The sequence below is a fragment of the Pleurodeles waltl genome, chromosome 3_1 (genome assembly GCF_031143425.1).
Source record: "Pleurodeles waltl isolate 20211129_DDA chromosome 3_1, aPleWal1.hap1.20221129, whole genome shotgun sequence".
NCBI classification, from domain to species: Eukaryota; Metazoa; Chordata; class Amphibia; order Caudata; family Salamandridae; genus Pleurodeles; species Pleurodeles waltl.
The window spans coordinates 149,934,091-149,957,842 of NC_090440.1; the positions used below are offsets into that span (position 1 = coordinate 149,934,091).

Sequence of the window (23,752 nt, forward strand, 5' to 3'; positions counted from 1 at the left end):
ATTTAAACAAGAAGCGTCCCTTCTACTCTGCACAGCATCCTTCCCTGTGATTAGAAGCAAATGTCACCTCGACATTGAGGGCAGTGTTTTCTGTGCCTTTGGTACTTTCTTTTACCTTCAGTCTCCTGTAGCTTTCAAGGTCTGTCTCTGCTTAGTTCCAAAGACTGTGTCATAGTTAACCAATAGAATTAAAGAGCTCGAATTACACAAACATTTCCCCACCTTATCTCATCAGAGATAAGATGTGATTTCTATGGTTGTGGGAATATGCTTCAGGGTCAGAGCTTTTAGTTGAAAAATATTTTGTTGAAGCTGGCTGCCAGTTCAGGGTCATACGACTGAAGCTTGTCTAGGGTATTCGTGACTCTCAGAGGTCCTTGCAGGCAAATGCAAGAGTGGTGGCAAACGAAATGGGCAGGACTGAAAGCCAGCATATTAAAACATCTGATTCTGCTATAGGAAGTCAAAAGTCTGGTGCTGGTGGTGGATGAGACCCCAGCATTAAAAGAAGTCAGCCTGGAGGCTGCTTCATGGTAGTCTTCCACATGAGGTAGCCCATCATGAGCTCCTTGTTTGCAACAGTTTCCTTTGGTCCTGCAGGTAATACTGTAATGTTTCTCATAGATTTGTTGAAACCCTTCAGTATATGGCTATATTTATGACACCAAGAATGACAAATATTTGCTGGTGCTGTCTGATCATCATTTGTTTTACAGCGTTCTTTTTTTTTTTGGGTGTCGCCTATAGACAGCTCTTCTGTTAACCAAAGGCCTGTTGTGGACAGTACCAATGCTTCTGTTGGGTTTTGGATCAGCCCACTACATGTCATTGGTTGGCTTTCTTCTCCATCACATGTCCTTGTTTTTTAGGATCGAGCTTGCAAGTGCTCTGGCCCATGTTGTAATCTCTCTGCAGGCTTTTATCCACGCCCATGGTTGGTTCGTGGGCTTGCCTTTTAAAATTCACTTGATTTCATTAGTGAAAGGCATGGATACATCATGCCTTTTCCGGTGTTTAGCCCTCCTCGAGAGTACCGGTAAACTACTGAAAACATACAAGGCTCCGTGTTTCCCCATTTGGCTTCTGGACTACATTTTATTTTGTTTTCCTACGCAGCGTGATCTCGCTGGGCAGTAGTCGAGCACTTTGCATGACATTGACCCTGTTTCATGGATAATTGCACTTTTGCTGGTTACATGTATAATTGCACTTTTGCCGATGCGTTTGACTGCGAGCGAACTTCTGTTTCCTTTTATGTGTCTCCTTCACGCTCATGGCAGCCGTTGATTCGCTTATGTGAAACTGTTTTACTTTTCATTTTCAGTTTATGTGGCAAGAAAAATCTGGTTAGGAGTTTACAATGTTAATAGCTTTAACTCGAGCAAATGCGAGACCCATTGCATTGCAAATGCTTGTTATTTGATGGTTTTCCTTCCTCCTCTTCTGTTGTCCCTCCCAGTCAGCATAGCATTTTTACCATCCTTTTGAGTGGATGATTTGTATCCTTCCACTGCTTAAATTCAGAGAACCACTTTTTTCTTTTGCTTTTAACTCTCAATAGCAGCCCATGGGTTTTCATTCCATGTCCAGCTCTCCCCTCTGTGTTGCTGTCAGCTTCTCACCTCTCCTTTTCAGTGTTATTTTCCCACCACCAGCACGTCTGATGTTTCCCTTACTCTATCCCACTAAGCTTTCTTTTTTTTTTTTTACACAACTCCACCTCCTGTCCTAACCTGACCCTACTTGCCCTCCCAGCTCACCAGGATGACTTGTCAGAGGATTTAGTTGTTCCCCCAGCCCCTACTGCTCCCATTGCACTGTTTATTATTTAATATGGATCCAGCTACTCCATCGTTCCCCTGCCACTCTCTGCTTGGTGCCCCCTTTCCATTGCCTTTGCTCACTCTCCAACCGCTCCTCCCCTATCTCGGCCGCATTTGGCTTTTGCACTGGCCGGTGTTTGGACATGCATAACATCATCTTGTGCCATGCATTATATGCCCCTCTTGACAGTGTAGAATGTGTGTAAAATAATGCTTTATATAAATTCTAGATGGACATTTTGAAATGAGAGAAAACAATGTTTTCTATACTTTTAGTATGGCTGGTAACTGTTAGTGCAGAGTACATAATAAATGATTCAAGCACTGGCAAAACCTATTGTGGTAACAACAAAGCATTAGAAAAGAGAAGACCTATTGCCTCAGCCCATGCTTCTTTTAGTTCAGCAGGTTTTCCATATCTTTCTACAGCTTGTTTCCATCTCGAATTAAGCAGGCATGGTCAGATCCTCACGAATACTTCTGTTCAGTAGTGTCTTGTGACCCCCTTATCACATTCTTTTTTCAGCATCAAATGTTTTATTACAGATTTTAGTTAAAAAATATTAAATAGAATGCAGGCACATCAAAGAAAATGCTTCTTATAGTCACAGCTATGAAAAGACCTTTGATTTCCTGATAGGTCATTGTATAGAACCTCCAATACGCCATGGAATGCTTGATATTTCAACTCTGTCTGTTCTTGAAAGGGACAGGACACTTGCTAAGCATTTAATAAACTCCATTTGATATAGATGTGGCCACTAATAGAGTGCATTCTTGAAGGAAATGTGCATGCTGTTACTGATCTATTCATACAGTGGCACAGAAGCTCATTTAGTGTTGAAATGCAGGTTGTTGTTCACATTTTAGTCAGCTCTTTAAAAGTAGACACTTACATTCCCTCACAAACATTTGTCGTAATTTGTCCACCCCTGCTTCTTCCATTATGGAATTCGCAATTTATTTGCAATGCTGATTTGCATTTTATAGTTCACCCCTTTCCCATGGGGGTTAATGTAGGTAAATTAACAGTTCCCAATACTATTTATTTTAGGAATTACAAATTATGAAGAATACTCCCTAATACAAGAGACAATGGAGGAAAAGAAAGAGGAAGGAACAGGGACTCTGAAGAAGGACCGCACACTACTCCGTGATGAAAGAAAGATGGAGAAACTAAAAGCGAAACTGCACACAGATGATGAGCGTGAGTAACTTTTTGAATTACACAGTTGTGTAGATATATCTACGAGCGACCATGGTGAGATTTATAATTTCATATGGCTCTGAGGGGATGTAGGAACCCCATTGGTTTTAAAAATATTTAAAGCCTTACAAATAAGTCGCACAGCCTAGATTTCATGGCAGCATTGAGAAAATCTGCATATCAGACAGCCAATTAATTTTTGCATTTATAATTCGTTTTATTTTGGGATGGTCTTTTTTCCAGCTGAACAGTACATCTTGTACAAATGGAAAGCCCTGCATAATAATTAACTCCATTTAGGATTTAAGGAACATCTTTTTAGCCTTAAAAAGGTTGTGTATGGAACCAAAAATAAGAATATTTTTCTCTTAATAGGCATTGCGCGATCAAACAAGTTGTTTTCTTGTGCCAGTGGCCACTTAGTTATAAATGTAATTTAGCTGTGTAAAATATGTTTAGATATGTTTTGCAGAGGCTGGCTATTGCTGCTGTCAGTGTGTTTGGTGGAGGACCTCATACGAGGCCAGTGAATACTCTTGGTCCAGTGTTGCTGCACAGCCTTGAGGATGTTCAGTTTACTTTGAACATTTATATTAAACCCAATGAGTGACTAAAGATGGTGAGGATGAAACGTTATGCGGTTGAAGGCCCTGTTATTTTCGTCAACTAGACTTCCTTTTCAGTTGTGAGGTATATTGTTCTGTTGGTGATCTCTTGAACTCTGTTCCAAATGTGCCATGAGTCTTAAAATCCAGGAAGGCTAGAAGCTCAGCATGCTTCTCTCTGTTTTTACTGTGCTTGAAATGGAAAGAGCCAAACAAAGGCTCCCACTGTTAACGTATTAGAAATTGCAGCAGTGGATATGTCTACCCATACAATTCACCCACAGAATGTGGTCATATTCAAAAACTGCAATTTAGCAAAAAAAAGGTGGGTACTATGCTACCAGAGACACAGTCCTGCTACACAAAGAGTGTAAGTATTGAGAATTACATCAGTAATAACGAATTACATTGTTACATTCTAATCTAGAGAAGTGGTTCCCAACCTGTGGTCCGGGGACCCCTGGGGGTCCGCGAAGCCTTCCTAGGGGGTCCGTGAGAGCCTAGAAAATTAACAAATATTAACAAATATTGACAAATGGTCCCCAGCTTCCAGTAATGACTCGGGCTGGGGTCCCCCGGATTCCCATGATGATTCAGTGGGGGTCCCTGGCTTCCATTAATGTTAAAGTGGGGGTCCACAGAAATCAAAAGGTTGGGAACCACTGATTTAGAGCACTCCAAGTAGGCAAACCACACAAAAGGATTTTGTTACAAAAGACTGTACAGATTTATTCCGGTGCAGCAACTTTGATTCATGTTCAGCTTAATACAAACAACTCAGTTTAAAGTATAGTGAGCAACTGGACATTTGCAAATCTGATACAAAGGAAAAACGTCAACAATTTCATAGAAACAATGAGTCAGACAAATGTTTGAAAAACACACTGAGAAAACTCTTTCCTATGTGAAGTCTGATCCACACACACAGCCACCACGCGTTTCGTGTATTAGACTTCCTCAGGGCTTGTTTCACTATGTATTCAATAAGTCGCATAATGGCACACAAAGGTTGATTCTGACACTCGTGGTAGTATTTGTAGTTTGCTGGAGGTAGAGCATACAAAAACAGGAAGCGACCATACGATTTTTGATGGCATAACTGCTTTTTAAAGCATTGATTATCTATATCCAATGCATGTTTACGGTGTATTCGAATTTCTCCATTGCCAGCCGTTTTTCGACTTATTAAACTTCTCCAGATCAGAAGAATATTGGAAGCTCAATTCTTGAATTAGGAGTAGTTGTTGCTCAAGTTCTTAGGATTTTGAATTCCATGCTTTAGCTTCTCATATCATGAAACCCCCAAGTTTTGGGAAGGGTTGGACTAAGTTTAATTTGGTAGCTCCAAAAGACAAATTCTACCTCTGAGGAGAAAAGTAAAAAAGGTATTTCCCACTCCATCCTCTAAATGATAGCTCCCAGAGTGCGGAAGTGGATAGAATGCGACAGAGCTGTCAACTAAGCGGTTTCTCTTGCAGAGTAAACGTAAAAGAACTCCGCTTTGTACCCCAGAGTAGTCCACACACAAACTCTGATATTTTATGTTTATTAGTATTTATTATGTGCTAACCTAACCTAATATAAATCATATGAGTGTGGGGTTTTAATCATTAAAATGGATAGCCGAGCGGTTATGAATATTGTCAAAGTGAATAAAGTACAGACCCCAGGCACTATTCATCTCACATCCTTAGTTATTTTGCCTACCCCTCCCTGGTCACCTTGCAGCGGCAGGCTGTTATGAATCTGTTGTCGGGCCATGTAATTTCCTTGCATAGTTGTTGCATACTGGAGGGTCTTCAGTTAAGTGTCCCAGATAGCCACTGTAATGTTTTCACTTTAATGTCTTGATGAAGCAGCCTCGCGCTGCAGAATATTGTGTGTGGATTACAGTATATGATGGGGTTTGGAACGGAGGAGCTCCCCCTCCCGGTCACACCAAGAATAAACTTATCTTACCTGCGTGTGATAACAGACCTTTTCAGCCACCCTCTGTAATAAACCCATTTCTATGGAGGTGATGAGGGTCATGTAACATTTGGCTGAGAACGATGTGTCCGTAATGAAATATTTGGAAGGATTAGTTCATGTTGCATTGAGTACCATGTGCAGAAACCGGATCTTTGAGCAAGGTTATCTCGCAGAAGAGTTATACCTTGTAGCTGCAGCCGCTGTTAACATACAGCAGGAAAATACACACAGAAATATATTATTCTGTCGGCTTTGCAAAAATACAGGAAGAAACTGACATTTGATTTAAGACATCGTTATAAGGCCATCCCCTTGTCATGTGGGCAAATGCTTCAAGGACTGTATTGTACATTAACATCATTAAATGTGTAGAAAAGTGCTGCACACTTCAACTGTCCAGTACCAAGATTTGTGTTTGCATTTTGTTTCTTGTGGTCCTGATATTGGGATGAACAGAAATGTCAGTACCAGACAGCTCTGCTTGCCAATGCAACAAGGTTACAGACAGCAGTAAATGTGGAGTTAGCTGTGAGAGCTATAGAGGTTGTCGTACATGCTCGCCCAGTTATGATTCTTCAGGCCAGCATCCATAAGTAAGTTGTGTAATGAGTTAGTTCCAAATAAATGGTCTTCCGAGCGTTTATGTGCTGACGTGCATTTTTGAGTACTGTTTTCAGCTGTGCCATGAGTAAGATAGATAACGTTGTGTGATCAGCGTACAAATAGTACAAATGTCCAATGACCAGGGATCATGTAGGTTGTGTAGATGTAATGACGGCGAAGATCCTTAAAGACTAAACTGTGATGCCAATCTAAGATTAAACTCCCACAACCTGAAACACAAATTCCAAATGATACAAGCTCAGAAGTAGTCGTTCTCCAGCGCCTCAGCAAACATCTGGAGTGTTCTTCCGCCAAAATTAAGAATAGCTGTGGATACCTTATTGTTCCAAAAGGGTCAGCGACCTACCTTTTCAAGCCATGTCTTGGATGAGGTTATGTTATGTTAAATTTATTTCTCTGCTTGAATCATCCCAGGAAGGGTATCACAGCGCTATGGCAGGTCCCAGACATAGGGGAACCGTGGAACTAGAACAACACTGTCTTGAGCATTTTTCTAAATTTAAGATAATCTGTGCACATTCGGATATGATGAGGCAACTTATTCCAATAAATGTAAATGTAAATTCGTACTTGTAAAGCGCACTCCGACCCTGAGGTATCGAGGCGCTGAACGCATACTGCTGTGGAACCCCTCCTGGCTTTTCCCTGTAAGATGCCCAGTCCTGGGCAACCCCCAAGGTGAAGCCAGGCATCCCAGCGCTGTTGGGGCCGTTGTGGAGATTAAGCAAGCTATTGCCCAGAGTTGCAGAGTGAGACCCATGAGTTAGTTTAGGCACTGAGGCGAGAAATATCCTGTCCAGGGAAATTGAGCCCAAGAACCGCTGAGGCGGGAATTGAACCCTGGTCCCAGGCCAGATCTCTGCATCAGGGTCAGACTCTCTAACCATTGTGCCACACTTCTCCAATAAAAGGGGACCAAGTACGAAAAAAGACCTGTCACTGGCTCAAGACCTTTTAACACGTGGGGACAATGACAAATCTTGTCCGTGGATCGCAGGAGTCCGGCTGAACGATAGTACTTGAGCTTCGCTTTCAGGTAGTTGTGCCCTTTCCCCATCAATGAATTATGAGTAGGACAACACATTTTAAAAATAATTATTTTCTGGACAGAAAGCTAATGTAAAGATCTCAAAAGGGGTGAGGAAATAGCCAAATGGAAGGTTGCAAATAAGACGTGCAGCTGTGTTTTGAACTACCTGTAGTTTTGATTTTAATGTCTGATTTGCAGACGCAAGTAAAGCATTGCCATAATCCAGTCTGCTAATGAAAAGTGCCTGCACCGAAGTTTTCCTCATCAAAAGAGGATGGAAAGGAAAAGCTTTCCTCAACAGGCGCATCGTGTGGAAACAGGTGCCAGCAGTGGACAGAACCTGTTCTTTCATGGTGAGGGATTGGTGCAGTTGGACACCCACATTTTTGACTGCATGTTTGGGTGATGGAGCAGTGCCTAGTTCTAAAGTCCACCAGTTGAAGGACCAGAGCTGTTGGGCCATACCGAACAGCATAATCTCGGTTTTATCTGCACTCAGCTGAAGGCAGTTCTCAGTCATCCAGGCTGCAATTGCTTTCATCCCTGTTGAAAAGCATTTTTTACTTTGACCATGTCTTTGTCAAAGGAGATGATCAGCTACATAATACTGGATAGTACTTCAAATCCAAAGGATTTCACAGTCTTGGCATGGGGCGGGCAAAATAAATATTACAAATTGTTGGGCTTAAGCATGAGCCCTGAGGCATCTCTTTGTCTAACATCATGGTTTGTGATTTGAAAGAACCAAGATAGTTGGTTTGGGATCTGTTTTTGAAGAAATCACCTAACCATTGTAAATCTGTCCCATGGATTCCAATCTCATACAGCCTTTGGAGCAGCCTGTAGTGAGAGACCATGTCAAATGCTGCGGATAAATCCAGCAGAACAAGAATCAATGCTTGAGAGTCTGATATGGTCTGTGACCGCGACCAAAGAGGTCTCTGTGTTTTGTGAGGATCTGAAGCCAGATTGTGATGGGTCCAGGATCTTGTTAACCTTTAGAGAATGCTTATCCGAAAGTGGAAGCAGTGAGATGGGACGATAGTAAGGTTGATAGGTGTCATATTTGCCTTCTTTTACATCGACATGACTGAGTAGATTTTCAAACCGATGGCATTTTGCAGGTTGTTTGGTGTAAATAACAATGAAATGAAGTGGGTTGCTCACCTCTTAAATCTCCTTCAGGTGCCAGACTGGATCCAGACAAAGTTGTTGCACAGGCAGATGGTGTTACCTCATAGGGTCGTATATGGCATAACCTAGGTGCTCTGAGATGAGTTAAGCTTTTTTTCCCCCTGCATCCTTCGATGCGGTTCTGGAGTCTGTTTCCATTCCAAAGCTTTTCTAAAGTGCACTGCTTAATAAAAATATTATCAAAAGAAGAAGTCAAGTGGCAAAGGTTCCACTTCTGTTGAATCCAGGGCTCTTCTTCAGATTCACCTGACATGTGCCCTTGGAGTTTTGAATGTCCCGCTCCTCAGGGACCTCCCTCGTTCACACTAGCTTGCTTTCGACGTTTGAATAGAGCTAGGCAGGTCCTTCTTTCACTTCTGCAGGTAACACATTGTTAAACAGCTCTTCAGATTCCGTTCCTGGGATAGGTATTGTGCTACACACTCTCTCCCGAGGAAGTCTTCTCTTTCAAAATCCAGAACCTACTGGGTATAAGACTTCTCTTCACCTCATATTATGTCCTGATTGCAGAACAGGTATTAAGTCAGCGGATTCTCTCCCTGAGTTCCATCTTATTGGATCCTTTGGAATAGTCTCCTACTTTGGTGTGCATCAGCCCAACGTCTGTGGTCAATGCCGCTTCGGCTGCAAGTCCAGCACACCAGATCTGCTTCAGGCCTTTTACGGCTCCTGGTGTTACTATCCTTACCTTTGGCAGAGGTTAAAAGCAGCATTAGACCAACATTTTGCAGACAGTTCGTTCTGTGTCAGAAACCTTCTTGCCTTTTAGTAAACATTGTTTGATTTGGTTATGTCAGTTTGAGGTATGCCAGCTTCTGTAAGCTGCCCACTGCAAGGTGGCTTATAGTTACTGGGCAGCTACAGATGAAGTCTGACTTGTCACAGGACTGTGTTGCCACTGGCTCTTCTCTTTCCTCCCCAAAAGGTGGTCATTTTTGTGGATGAAATTGATGGGAAAGAAAATCTGTTCCTCTGTGTATGCTGACATGCTACTCCCATGTGCTCTTGGAAATTACACTAATGAGGATTATTCACTAGCTAGATCATGTGAGAGTCCACTTCCCTAAAGTGGTTATTGATGGTTTTGTGGTCGCTGGGCAACTTCCCAACTCTGGCCTTGACACAGTAGATGCATTGGCCACATCTGTGGGAACATTGGTGGTCCTTCGTAGGCATGTTTGGTTGGAGAAGCTCCGTCAGGGCAGACATTCTGGTTGTGATTTTAGATGGTTCTCACCTGTTCAGCAAGTAGGATTCTGTAAATGACACTGTCAGGAGATGGGCCAACTATCTGTGTTGAACATACCTCTTGGAAGTCCTGGTAGACCAGATATTTTACGGGATTGTGACCCAGCAGGCTTCATCAAGCTTCTTTTCTGATAATTATCGGCCTCCTGTGGTTTGGAATGGCATGGTGCTTTTGTTAGTTGTCATAGTCACCCCTGCTTTCCTGGTCACATAATGTTGAATGGCTTCATCAGGAGATTGGATTGATTATTGCACTCTAGTTAATTGTACTCTTTGGGCTAAGTCTGTGTTTAGCTTTTTCCTGCTGGGGGATCCAGTTGATGTGCTGTGTGCCATCTGAACACATTTTACGTGTATCTGGATGAACTGATATGCCCGAGTTTATTCCTGCTGTAAGGTTGCTCATCCTTCTACAAGGATATCCAGTGGTACCTGATGAAGCATTTACTCTGTAGTTTGACATGTTGGGTCTTTTAGTTGCTTGTTGTTTTGCGACCAACCTTTCATCTCATGATGGCAGCTATTTTTAGACATCTTAGTGTTTTGTCTTTTGAGTCTTCCACATTTCATGATGTAGAGGCACCTTGTCTCTGCCTCATGTTATTGTTATTAAATAGCGATGTCCGTGATTTGGATCTTGGTGAGTGTGCTAAGAGGGCCTCGCTTCTCAGATCTCATGTTTGAATTGGCTAATCCGCCGACCTAGGTTCAAGTGCTCTGCCTCTTGTGTTGGGGTGAAGTAATCGAATTGCTTCATTTGTTATTGTTGCTTCATTTTAAGATTATTGGTCACGTTCTAGAGCTCCATTCTTTCAGTGAATTGGATTAGGTCAGGGTAACTGTTCTATCAGTTAGTCATTCAAACTGAGTGGTAGCTTGTGGATTTGGTTGGGAGGCAGGTGGTGGCATACTGCTCTACATCGTTTTTAGCAGTGTGTAACATTTGCGTGTTGGAGCTCAGATGAGTTTTGTTTGCCACTTGGTGCTTTCTTTAGCATGCAGCTGACTTCTGCAGTGGCTAATACTGAGGCATGGTTGGTTCTTGTTTCTGTACACCCAGTTTTGGTTGTGTTGGAGCCTGAACTGAAGATAATGTCTTGTGAATGTATGTACCATGGCAGTGCTTACTGGTTTATTCTTCCTCTGTTGGAATTCCTGTGCTGCTTGGGCTTAACCTTCATAGGAGGGCCGTCACTTACCTTCTTGTTTTATTGACTGGTTCTGCAAATCAGGTAGATGCATTGATGCTGTAAGTTGTTGAGCTCCTTTAGGTAGAAATGGATTCCTTTTAGGCTGCCTTTCTATTGTGGTGTAGATTTTGATGAGTTTCAACTCTTGGCCTTAGCGGTGCAGATGTTGTTTACATGGTAGTATCAGGTTATGGCCCTTTTTGGGACTATCATCCGATCAATGCTGGTGGGAGTTCCTAAGCCCTTCTATTCTCTTGTCCATTTTTTGCCTTGATAGTGCCTGTTTCACTTTGTTTGCGAGTCATGTAGTGTTGGACCCCCCATGCGTTTCAAGTCTAGTATTAATTTAAGTCCATCTTTTTTGCGTGACTGTATTATTAGGTCTTGTTGACAAAGATCTGTATTTGAATGTTCACCCTTCTCCACTGGAGGGAGGAGATGTACCTACTGTGTTATAGGCGACATGACTAGGCTTGTGGTATTTCTATTGGCTTTAGGTGTTGAAATTTTGTGGATCAGTTATCTTCTTATGACTTGTTTTTTCTTTAAAATAAAAAAAATACTCTTACAATTACTTTTTGGAATAAAGGGTCCTCTTATAGTCTTTGTTATAGTTCTGGATCCTGTAGGAGGGGGATATTTTGGGATGTTTGTAGAGCATCTTGTCACCTAGTGTGCTACCAGACAGGATCAGTTATTTCCTGTCATTTTGTGTGTTGTCAGCAAGAGCATGCACTGGATAGCAAAGCAGGATTACTTGGTCTTGAGGGGGATGTCTGCCTTTATGGATTCAGTTAGCGCTATTTGTGAGTCTCCCAGACCTCCCGCCCTGCCTGGGGGTTATTACCTTTGTACTGGTTAAAAAGTAGGGAATCCGGCAGAAGAATAAGTTACTTTACGTAATCATGCTTGTGGTGGATACTCAATCTAGCTGTCCTTCTTACTGACCTGCCACCTGTTGTCCTAATTCAGGGATATCATTCCAGATGTGGGTGTCTGCTGCCTTTTTCCTTCCTTATTTAATCTTCTTTGTGTCCTGACTGCATGTGTACCAAAAGCCGATGGAGATGGTGAGCTGATGCGCAGGGGTTGGCACTTGTGATGGCTTTGTAGATGATGAAGCAGATTTTGGAGATGGTGCAGGCCGGTAAAGGCAGCCATTGGAGTTCCGTAAGGTTGGAAGTGATGTGATAATATTTCTTCACGCCCTAGGTAAGGCATGTTGCAACATGTGACAGGCACGTTTAGAATGCATCAGTTGCCCCATTAAATAACGCTGGTAAAATGCTGCTCCACCGAGAAGATTGGAGATGTGCATCCGTTCTCCAGTGAGGCGTAGAAATATTTATTCGCTTTTCAGAAATGTGATGTGGTCTTCAGGGCTGCTACTACACCTACTTCCCTCACGGCACTCCTTGATAAAAGTGTCATGGCCGGTTATTAGCAGGGGCAGTTGTCCAAAACCTCTGTATGTAATTTGTGTGTCTCACTGAAGCCTTCCTCCTATGTCCATTGCATGTTTGGAAACTTTCTGTATGTTTGAAATGCATGAACTTGTGTGCGCCAGTAGATCCACCAGCCCTATCCTGGCTGAGATGTGATTTTGGTCAACAGTTGTGTAGGATTTGGGAGTGAGCCATGCAGGGGAGATCCTACGAATGAAACTTGTTACAGATGTATAGCACCTCAGCATGGATCCTTAGCGTTACTCACGGTGATATCACATTACATGTTTTATTACATTTATTGGAAGCGTGAGCGGTTATTTAGAGCATGAGTAATTGTCTACACCATGCTTGACATTTCGCAAGCGATGATTACTTTATTAGCACTATTGTAAAAGTGCAGCGCTGCTTTGAAATAATTTTTGAGAAGGTGGAGAAAAATGGAAGTTGTTAAAGGGATAATTAGGGCTCCTGGTTTTATGGTATTTGTCTTTACATTTCTGTCTGTATCTATCCATATTTATTTTTGCTAATTTTATCTTTATTTGGAGTTTTTTTTAAATGTAGCTAAAACTAGTCTGTTTCTATAGTTATCTAACCAATAAATCGTCGTACTCCAGTTTTAATTACGCGAACACCAACAGATATTAAATTAATACACGTATATGAAAATAGGCACATTTAATTATCAACCATATGCATATTTACAGCTACCTGAGGCTCATTCTTATTTCTTTTTTTTTAACGTGTTTACCTGTCAATCCACAGCTTTTGGCGAGGCGCCCATTACTGACAGCATTTAGTAACACTGAAAATCACAACCCAATTTCCGTTTTTTATCCACATTTAAAAATAAATACAAACAGGAAATTAAATGTCTTTTGTCTGTAAAAAAAAAAAAACTGTAAAAACGGAAAACTGAGCCTTAATGCTAATGATGTTAACCGTGAAGGGAGTATCACTGACGCGGTGGAGTGACAGCGGGAGGCGCACAGTCTGCAGTCGGGGGGGCACAGGTCCCTCCCGAGGTGCTGTAGTTTTATTAAGTGCTGCTGGGGTGTTAGACATGCGCATTGCAGGGTATTCACACTTCATCACCAAGCGCGCGCTACCTCTGCGGACAAGGTGTGAAAGTACTATTTCTTTTTTCTTGCCAGAACTGCTGACAATAACATTCGCGTATTTTATGGTTAATGTACTTTCCAGAGTGAGAGTCGTGCATCTCTTTTTTCACAAAGCCCCTGCAATCGCCAACAGCTGCACTTGTTTTCCATGACTGCCTTTAGCAGCATGAACGCTGAACTTATGATTTAAGGAAATATAACTGAGAGTTCTGTAGCAGTGGCAGGCGTCGAGGGATTCTATGGAATCTCTGCATTTGTCTCCTGTGCAGGTGACTTAAACCTCTCCACCTCGGGACACCTGTGATGCGTCGCCATATTTATCTAATATCATTGGATCACAACATGAATTCTAATTTATTGGTATATATTCTATTCCAGTGCAGTGAGAGATCACCACACCTTTTGATATCCTCCTCTACCCCACCAAAAAAGACTCTCTTCCTAAGGTGAGAGCAGCGATTTTTGGAGACCAGTCTTGCCTCTTCCCCCATCGCAGCCACCAATCTGTGGAATCCGACCTGGCCCATTTCATTTTAATCAAAGTCTATCGATTAAAACAAAATTTGTAGAGGGTTGTCAAAGTATGCCACCGCTGATTGAGAAAACATTGTGCTACTGACTCAAAAGGGTCCGAAGGGAGTGCAGGGAAGCCCCCTAAGTGCAAGATAAGCGCATTCCTAAGAACTACTTTAAGGATGTTTTACTTTTCGAGGAGCCACTGAAGACCGTTCCGATGGGCATAGCAAGAAGCCCCTGGTAGAAGGTTCCTGATTCTTATTTAGTGTTTGTTATAAGGTGATATCACACCTCAGACAGATTTGTGCACTTCTGACAAAAAAAAAAAAAAACACTTGGCCCAGGAGCCCCATCGTTGTCTAGTTCGTCAGTAACTGAAAAGAGCAAACAGTAACTTACTCAGTGGATGGTAGGTCTACATTACCAGCGCTCGTTCTCAGAAGGGTTATTTTTTCTGAAAGCATTTTTTACTTTCCCACTTGTTCCCTCCGCAAAATGTTACTAATTCCTTTAGAATGTCAAAAGCCTCCATATTTGCCTTTTCATCTGTTATACTGGGAATGCTGCCATTCTGAAATTCTTTGCTAGGATCTTGTATTCTGATTCTCCCTCTTAACACCTAGGATGACATCCATCCAATCAAATGCGTCATAAGATCAGACAGTTCCTGTCTGATGCTGCGTATCTTCACACCGATAGTGCAAACTGTTGGTCACGGGGTGTATCAGGTTCACCCAATCTCTCCTCAAGGTCCACGAGAGCTCGGAGTGCATATCTTCTTCCATTCGTAGGTTTCCTTTCCTTGTAGTGTACATGACTCCATTTGTGTGTGTCATGCGCTTCCAGCCCATTGAGGCAAATCTCTTAGACAGAGATGCTAGCTTGCAGGGACAAATTTCAACTTCTACGTTTCCATCTCAATTAGCATTTGCTTCACTGTTTGGCCTCTACAGCAAGCATCTCCTCATTAGATACACTTGCAGAATTTGAGCCCTGGCACCTGGTTGAAAAGGCCTTGTTGAGGACAAGGGAAACTTGTCATCTAGGAGCAGACACTTAAAACAAAATATAGAAATTCAGCTGGAGTCAGTTCTTGTCTGTGATGATCCAGACTCTAGACTCTTGAGACTCATTTATGTGGGATCTAGATAAGGGTGAGATATTTACCAAACCCGGAAAATGCCTACAATACATGGTGAGTTTTTTTTTTTTTACAGAGTGTTATAAATATGTCCTGTTGAAAGTTCCCTCTTTGAAAATGGGGCATAACAAGCAGAATTTTTGCTTGTTGCTCAAAAGTCCATGCGTGGTTATTTAACGAGCATTTTCTCCCCAGTAAATTTGCGGGTGCTGTAATGACTTTATAACTCTGAATTCCCACTACCACACCTATTAGAATTTAATGACCACTGTATTTATTTTACTTTTTTCTATATTGCGGCTGTATTGAGCTCATTGCTTTTTGGAGTTTATGACCCGAGATCCGAGTTGCAAAACTTACATTGATCAATTTGAAAGAGTACAAGACTTAATATTTGAACTGGGGAGGAGTGTTGTGACCCAAAGTCGAGCCGCGTGATCAATCAAAGGCTCGGGCCTACTTACTATTTTGAAAAATGATGCACACACAAACAGTGGTAGTATATGGGTGGAAGACCTCATGCAGTCTGCACCCATTTACTATATAGCCTCTGGCCAGAGGCTCTGCAAGGTGTACATCTGGGGTAGCGTGTACCACAGGGGCTAATCCCTGGGTGGCCCACTACATCCCTCCCTAACTTGGTGTGAATGTTCATTGTTTCAACTGACATACAAAATCCTTGAGTCGTTGGCTCTGTGGGGGATTTGGTTGGAGTTCATACTGCTGTTGACAAGAGTGGCCCTCTGTTTCTTAGTTGTCATGGAAGGTGTCATCTCTTCGTTCTCTGGTGTTATGATTTGGCGTGAGGCTGACTGGTGGTAGCTCACTAGGTCTCCTTCCATCAGTGGATGCATCCCATGCGGAGTCTTCTGCTTCTACGGTGTTTGCTGTGACTCGGGAAGGGCCACTTTGCGAAACAATGAGATATGTCAGATTACTTGCTCAGTCCTCTTTGAGCAGTAACCATGGTGCCAATCACAGTGAGCACTGTCCATGTTCCCGGTTCAAAAGTTGTCTGAAACTTCCACCCTGGTCTCCGGTCCTTGATGATCACTTCGTGTCCTGGTTTTAGGTGATGTGATGCTGCAAGTTGCTTCAGACTTGCACACGCATTGTTTTGCTTGCGCCAGGCTTTGTTGAGGGAGCACATAAAACACTCAACCTCTCCATTGGCCACTGAGGTGTGATGCAGCGGTGCTGTATCCCTCCTTGTTCCAGCAGTTCTCTGCACTCTGCTCCCTCAAAGGGGGTCATTGTCTGTCTTTATCTCTTTGAGAAGGCCAAATAATGCAAATATTTTCTCCAGTACTGGTGTTTTCTCCAGTACTTGACAAAGGCTGTGGAGTCAATTACTTCAACAACAGGGTATTTCGAGTATCCATCCACCAAGACTAGAGTGGGTCTTCTGTCCGGGAAACTCCCAAAGTCTAGACTGGCTTTGAACCAGGGTGCAGTGCAGGTCTCTTCAATTATGATGGGTTCAGGGGCCTTTTGGAAGCTTGTAAGTTGGCATGCTGGGTATTGTTGCACCAGTTCGGCGACAGTGTCTTCAAGGTGAGGGAATCACACTTTTTCTTTCATAAGCAACTTCATCCTGGCAGTACCTTGATGTCCTCCATGTATCTACATGGTTACTCTCTGTTGGAGGCTAGCGAGGATCACCAGCCGGTGTCCCCATAGTAGGAGGCAGCTTTAGGTACTACTGAAGTTCGTCATGAACCCTCCAGAGTTTTGTGAGCCTCTCTTTGTTGGGCCCCAGCCAGTCAATGGCATCTCGTAGAAAGTCCAACAATGATTCCTTTTGTAGGAAATCTTTTACCTTCATCAGCACTGTGTCAGCAGCAGTGGCACTTTCGATTTTGTGCAGGTTTAGTGCTTTTGGCATTCTGCGTTGGTTATTGTTGTGGCATATTCTTCCATTGCTTTGTCACTGTCCTTCCTTCTACCAATTGGGGCTGGGGCGGATGACGTGATAGAAAGTTCGCCGGATTCTTTGCGCCTGGGTGATAAACTACCTTCATGCGTAAGTGTTGCAGTTAGATGGCCCAGCATTCAATTCGTGGTGGAGGGTGGGGTGCACTGCCTCTAAAGAGTGAGACAAGCGGTTGGTGACCATTCTGAATGGTCAACCGCAGAGGTGAAAATATCTGCAAACCCACTTGATCGCAAGGGCTTCTCTTTCAATATGAGCATACCGCTTCTTGGTTTGCATAAGTGTTTTGATAGTGATTGCTAGTGGTGCACATCTCCCTGGTTCTACCTCGTGAGTGAGTACAGCCCAGAGGCCTACGGGGCTGGCCTCTACTAGGAGTTATGTCTAGTTCTTGGGGTCAAAGTAGGCCATTGTGGTTTTGCTCAGCACAGCTGTCTTTGTTTGGAATGCCTCTTCTTCCTTTTGGTTCCCGACCAGGGGGCATTGGCTTTTGTCAGAGCCCTCAGCGGTTCTGCAATTGTAGCTAAGTTCAGTATGAATCTGCCACAGTAGGTGGCTATACAGAGGAAATTGCATACCTCGATTGCGGTCTTCAGCACTTTGGCTTGTTTGATCGTCTGTGACTTGCAGGGTAGACTTTCACTGTCTCTTGGCTAAAGACGTATCCAAAGAACTTGATGGACATTTGGAAAAAGGAGCATTTTTCTCTCTGGAGTGTGATTCCTCGTTCCCAGCATCGCTTGAAGGTGGATCGAAGGTGTGTGTGATGGGCTTTGACGGTTGCAGGATAAATTAGGATGTTGTCACTTACATTCATGATGTCCTGACAAAGCTTCCCGAGTGACATCTTGGAATACCTCCGCTGATGAAAAAATCCAAAATTCAGCCTTTTGTATGGGCATAGTCCCGGGTGTGTGGAGAACGTTCTTATAGACCTGCTTTCTTCGGACATATGTAGCTGATAATAACCGGTGTTTAAATCCAACTTGGAGAAGCATTTTGACCCATTTGAATCAGCAATGTCGTCTTCCACTGTAGGCATGATGTGCCTCTCTTGTTTGATTGCTTGATTAGGGAGGCTCATGTTAATGCATAGCTGTATCTTTCCAGGTTGCTTTGATTTCTCTGTGCTCACTATGGTGAAGACCCACGGTGTCGGTCCTGATACTTGTTCTATCACACCTTGGCTCTCAAGTTTTTCCAGTTCTTGTTTGACTAAAGGTCCCAGGTGGAAGGGTGTACACTGATGTTGTAGGGCGATGGGCTTCGCGGGCTTGTCTATGTGTAGGTTAATTGGAGGAGCCTTCAGGCACCCTTGAACACTGAATAGTTGGGAAAATTGGCCTAACAGTTCATATACCTAAATGCCTTCACGCTCTTGACAAATGACACAAACTCTCACAGTGGGGTCAGGCTTCCATATGTGAAGGCTTGTGTTGCAGGCGTCGGTACTGCTGGATACCCATTAGATTGACTGAAACGCTGGTGTCTCAGGGCTTTTACTTGCGATACCGCAGTCTCTACAACGCATGTTGGTTGTGGTTGTCTATGCTGTTTCAGGTCATTGGTGAACAAAAAAAGTATTACTTCCTCTTCCGGTGATGGGTCCTTTGGGCTGTATCTTCGCTTCTGCGGGTGTTGGGTGACTGGGTAGTTCTCACTCCTCCAGTGATAGTTGTTTCACTGCTTTTGTGGGGGCACGTCTCCTTCTGGTCCCTCTTCCTCTGAATCCTTCTTGGCACACTATAGCAAAGTGGTTCATTTTACTTCAGTTGAAACACAGGCTGCTTTGTTCCGGGCACTCCTTTGGGGCTAGTTCCTCCCATCCACAGTATGTGTAGCAAAGTCCTGTTTGTGCTGGAGCAGACACTTTGGGTTTGTTTGTTTTTCCTAGTACCCGTATAGCGTTGGCACATTCTTTTTTTATGATTGGTATCTTTTTGAAATTCTGCACCATGGCGACGTCCATCTCAGTGGTTCATGCAGTTGAGAGGTCGTGGGACCTTGCTATGATAGGAATGTCATCCAGGCTGATGTTTGGTTGTCTCGGGATGAGGCCTCTGAGTGTTTTGTTGCAGCATCCTTGGATAATCTGTGTTCTTCTCTTTTGGTTGGTCATCAGCTGTACATGTGATAGCTAGTTTTTACAACATGAGTAGAAAGTGTCTATCGAGTCTCCTTCCTGTTGGCAGGCTTGCCAGAGTTTAAAATGTTCAAAGTCTGGGTTTAATTGTTGGTCAAAGTGAGTGTTGAGTGCTCTTACTACTGCATCATGGCCATGGGGCTAGTCCCCTGGTGGCTCACTACAAGGAGGAAGGGTGGGTGTAGAAAGACGTGACAAGGAGAAGAAGAGAGGGAAACTGGAGGACTCATACTCCATAGAGGTGAATAAAGAAGTTAGAAGAGAAGTGGGTGGGGGTAGGAGGGGTAGGAATCAAAAGGGAAGGAGCTTATAGAGGGCAGGAGAAGGAGGCGGGAGAGGATGGATACCAAGACAGGTTAGTGAAAGGGAGGATGAAGGGTGGGAAAGGTGAGGAATGGTAGACCTGGAGGAGGTGGAAGGGGAGGAGGTTGCAGAGGGTGGGAAGGGTGGGAAGGGCGAGTTCCAGGAGGGTGGAAACAATGGCATGGAGGAGAGTGGTTGAAATGGAAGGAAGAAGGAGAGGATAGTGAGTAAAGAAGGGTGAGGAGTGGGTGGGGGACAAAAGTGTTAGGAAAAGGTGGGAGAAGGAATCAGGGTGATTATGATGTGGTGGAAGGCGGGGAGGATACAGAGTTAGGAGCTGTAAGAAGGGAAGAAGTGAGAGATAGACAAGAGGTAGGCGATGGGGGAAGAGAGTAGGATGGATAGGTGGGTGTAATGAAGGCAATAAGAATAGGGGACAGTGGGAAAAATAAATTGGAAGAAATTAAGATCGAAGCACTACTTCAAGAACATCTCAAAATCAACTTAAATAGTATCTAAAGATAAAAAGATAGGAGGTCATCCTGACAATTTGTAATTGGTGGTTATATTTGGCACTTGTGATTGGGTTCTAAGCGGACCATGTGAGCATTGAGTATTGGATTTGCTTAGCCCACTGTCCTGTTTGCAATCCGCTTCCTGCAGGTGGAGACCAACACATGATGTCCAGCATTCAGTCCTGGATGCATAACTTTGATGCTATGTTATTTTGTTTGTTTCGTTTGGTTCCATGCTTGAATGTTATAAATTTTGCCAATTAAACACTTTCAGTGGATTGGATCATGTTTTTTGGGAGGAAAAGACAAAATAATCCCTATCGTAAGGTTCATGCCCTACTGGTTAGGAGATCCCTGCCTTGATTTTGACCTGTTCGAGGTGTTTCCTTTGTGTATATAGCACACTCTAATCAGTGTGTTTTTATTTTTTGTATAGTTTCTGAAATAGTAATGTTCTTCTAAAAATCCCTGATTCATGGTGTTGTACTAAGCCTCCAATCCCAGCTCTATTTGTGCCTAGAATCATCCTCATGGAACCAACAGATACAGAGGACCCAAATTACTTGGGTCCTTTACTCTACCGTTTTAGGCATAAGGAGTCTATGTCTTAATTCATAAGAAACCTGTCTTGCTGTACTGATGGCTTCTATTCCAAAGGTTTGACTCTGTCAGTTGTGGATCCTTGGACAAGAACTGCCAGTTTCAGCATTGCTCCGGGGACAACAGTGCCTAGAAGACAGATCACTGGAATGTGATCTATCTGGTGCTTCCTCGGCTTATGTTGACTGGCTGCTGCTATTTCTGTAGAATAATGCAGGTTATGAGGCTTTTAACTCTGAGCACTATATCTAGTTAATAAGTAACCTACATGACCAAGTCAAAAAGATACACATTTTTAAAAGGATGAAGAGAAGCCATAACTAATGTATTCTCTGGTCTGTTCCCTACCCCAGCTGCACATCCGTACTATCGCTAGCACTTAACGTCTTCAGTGCAAAACTGACCGGTGCATTGCGTTAATCTCTTGATCCTTCAAAGTGCAATGACTTCTCGTTACTTTCAGGGCAAACATTATGGGCTCTGAGGGTCTTTGCTGTTGGAAATCCACTGGGAAGAGGCTGATGAAAGCTACAGGGGCGTGAGTGTGAAAGGGGCATTAGGGAAGAATCTACAGGAAGTGCTGAATGCTTGGCTTGTGTAGGAGTAGCAAATACCAGGTCCATGAGAGGTCCGAGCTTGGACCACTTAGGGCAGAGGAAGAGGCGGGCAGTTATGATGGCAGGAAAGGATGGAGGGCAGTTGGATGTGCACACATCTTAAATGTAAATCTTGAAAAGAGAAAGAAGGTGGACCATTCGCAGTTCATGTTTCAAAGCCAGTTCACTCGAATGAGACCATCTACACAACTGTCATCGAAGTTAAGTATTTTACAAATTGTAATTTTAAATTGCGCAATTTAAAGGTAGTCTTGGCTTCAGTACATTTGAAGATGGGCCTGGTACTTTATGGCTTATTAATCGGCATCTACACCCGTCACCAGGCACCTTCTGAGGGTTTATCACCATGCGCCATCACTACTCAGTTTTGGCTTCACCTTTTGAGTAAACCACACTCCTTAAAAACAAATGTCAGTTTATGATTGCACGGGGGGAGCTTCATTCTTTTGTTATGGCCTGGAACCCTTACAATGTCGTTTTCAGAATTCTTTGCTTCAAGTGCAAATAAATATGTGACTGGCTGAGAGTCTCACATGACATGCAGCCACTTGTAAGTTATCATTCGGGCTGCATAATCACATTGTCGTTTATCGTGCACCTCACAAAACCAGCATGTGTTACGTTGTATCCACTCGGAGTGCTCTGTGCCAAGCCGAGCAGCAGCCTTCTGGAGTACTGTGGTGGTATGTTGTTGAAAACTTGCATCACGGCATGCCTGGCTCCCAGTTCCTCACTTCAAGGGCTCTCAGTGCTTAATTTGTGCTTGTTGTTTCCGGTGCTGAGCACCGGCACTTATTTTTGAGGGCCGGCGCTTATTTTTCTGCCTCAAGCATTTACTGCGAGCAAAAGACACACATTGGAAAGACGGAGGAAGAGAAAAATGAAAAAGCATCACAATGGGAGAAAGCAGAAAGCTGCAAGAGTGAGCTGAAGGGGCAGGGAGGTGCTTTAAATGGATTGAAGGGGCCCGAGATGGCGCCAGGAATATGCTGCCTCAGTATTCCTTGTTCGCACATTTAATTGTAGCATCAGCGTGTTTCAGAGGAGGGCTTTGGGCACCCGCAGGTTTTTATTTACAAATTAAGCATTGGTCCTCACTGGGAACAAGTGTCAAATGTCAAAGCACAGCAGCCCACCTGGGTACACAGACACACTCTTCTGTCATTTGATCAGGGGACAGACTGGGATAAGACTGTATGGTAATTCTGTAGGTCTTGTATACTATTGTACTCATAACGATCACCTGTCTGGCATGAAATACAAACCCACATTTCTGTTGCTTTGGCAATAGGAGTTAATTAGAACCCAGCTCAGTGCTGCTCATTGCAGGAGTTCAGATATAGGCCTTGCAGGTCACACACCCGTTTTCAGTGAGTGCCTAACCCAGCGGCCTGTTTTCCAGGATGTCACTGTAGGATTTAACTATATAATCTTCAAGTTACTAACGATCGCTACTACAAATATACTAAACCCCACCGAGTTGTTTTACTAGGATGCAATCCTGGGAGCTACTGGTTACTGATAGTGCCCTGCAGCAGGTACATTATCCCTCTAAGCTGTTTTGTGATGCTTGAAAGGTAAGGTGTGATCAGCTATTGTCACACAGATTGTGCTTAATTTGTAAATAAAAAGGTGCCGGTGCCCAAAGCCCTCATCTTAAACACGCGGCTACTGCAATTAAATGTGCGAACATGGAATATTGAGGCAGCGTAATCCTGAAGCCATCTCGGGCCTCTTCAATCTATTTACAGCCACTCCCTGCTCCTTCAGCTCACTCTTGCAGCTTTCTACTTTCTCTCTTTGTGACGCTTTTTCAGTTTTCTCTTCCTCCGCCTTTCCCATATGTGTCTTTTGCTCAAAGCAAATGCTTGAGGCAAAGGACTAAGCGCCGGTGCTCAGCACCGGCCCACAGACCTCTCTAGTCAGTGCACTACCTACCAGAGTTATCCTACAGGTATTATACCCTGTAATTCGCTGAATACAGATCTTTGTAGCAGTGACTTTAACTATTTAAACCATATTACAGCCTGGGGGTGACTAATAAAGAAACCCAGAACAGCTTTAGGTACTGGGTTTTTTTTTCAAAGAAATATTACGCGTCCACTGATAGGCCAGAGGCTATCACTGACAGCGCGCCTTTTGACGCTGTTCTTTTTAACTCCACCCCCATTAATTTGCTTCCCCATTCTTACTTTGTTGATTGCCAGAGTAAATTGTATTCTCTTTTCAGTGCTGTATGTGTTGTGCATATTACATTCAGTACTGTAACCTTCACAACCAGCCCCAATCCCTGGCTGTACGCCCTTTCCTTGACCTCAGCCAGTGACATGGGTGCCCATTCTGACACTTTTAGCAGCTTGGTTTTCCCTCTAAGCCCTTCTCGCTCTATTCTTCCAGTGACTTGGGGACATTCTTCATGCTGTAGGGTCATAGGTCCATGCTCTCACTGGTATGCGTTGTGGGAAATTACTTCATGCACACTCAAATGAGGGTTAAAATAATTTGCCAGGAAAAAAAAAGTTT

General features: G+C 43.4%; 1 protein-coding gene across 6 annotated transcripts in view; it reads left to right on the top strand.

Moving 5' to 3' along the window:
- TLN2 (talin 2) overlaps positions 1-23,752 on the top strand; it is a 1,094,076-nt gene that overhangs the window by 550,539 nt on the left and 519,785 nt on the right. For all 6 annotated transcript variants that reach the window (XM_069221982.1, XM_069221985.1, XM_069221980.1 and 3 more), the window contains one exon: positions 2,878-3,030. In XM_069221982.1, the coding sequence (XP_069078083.1) occupies positions 2,878-3,030 (153 nt within the window). The remainder of the gene's footprint in view (positions 1-2,877; positions 3,031-23,752) is intronic.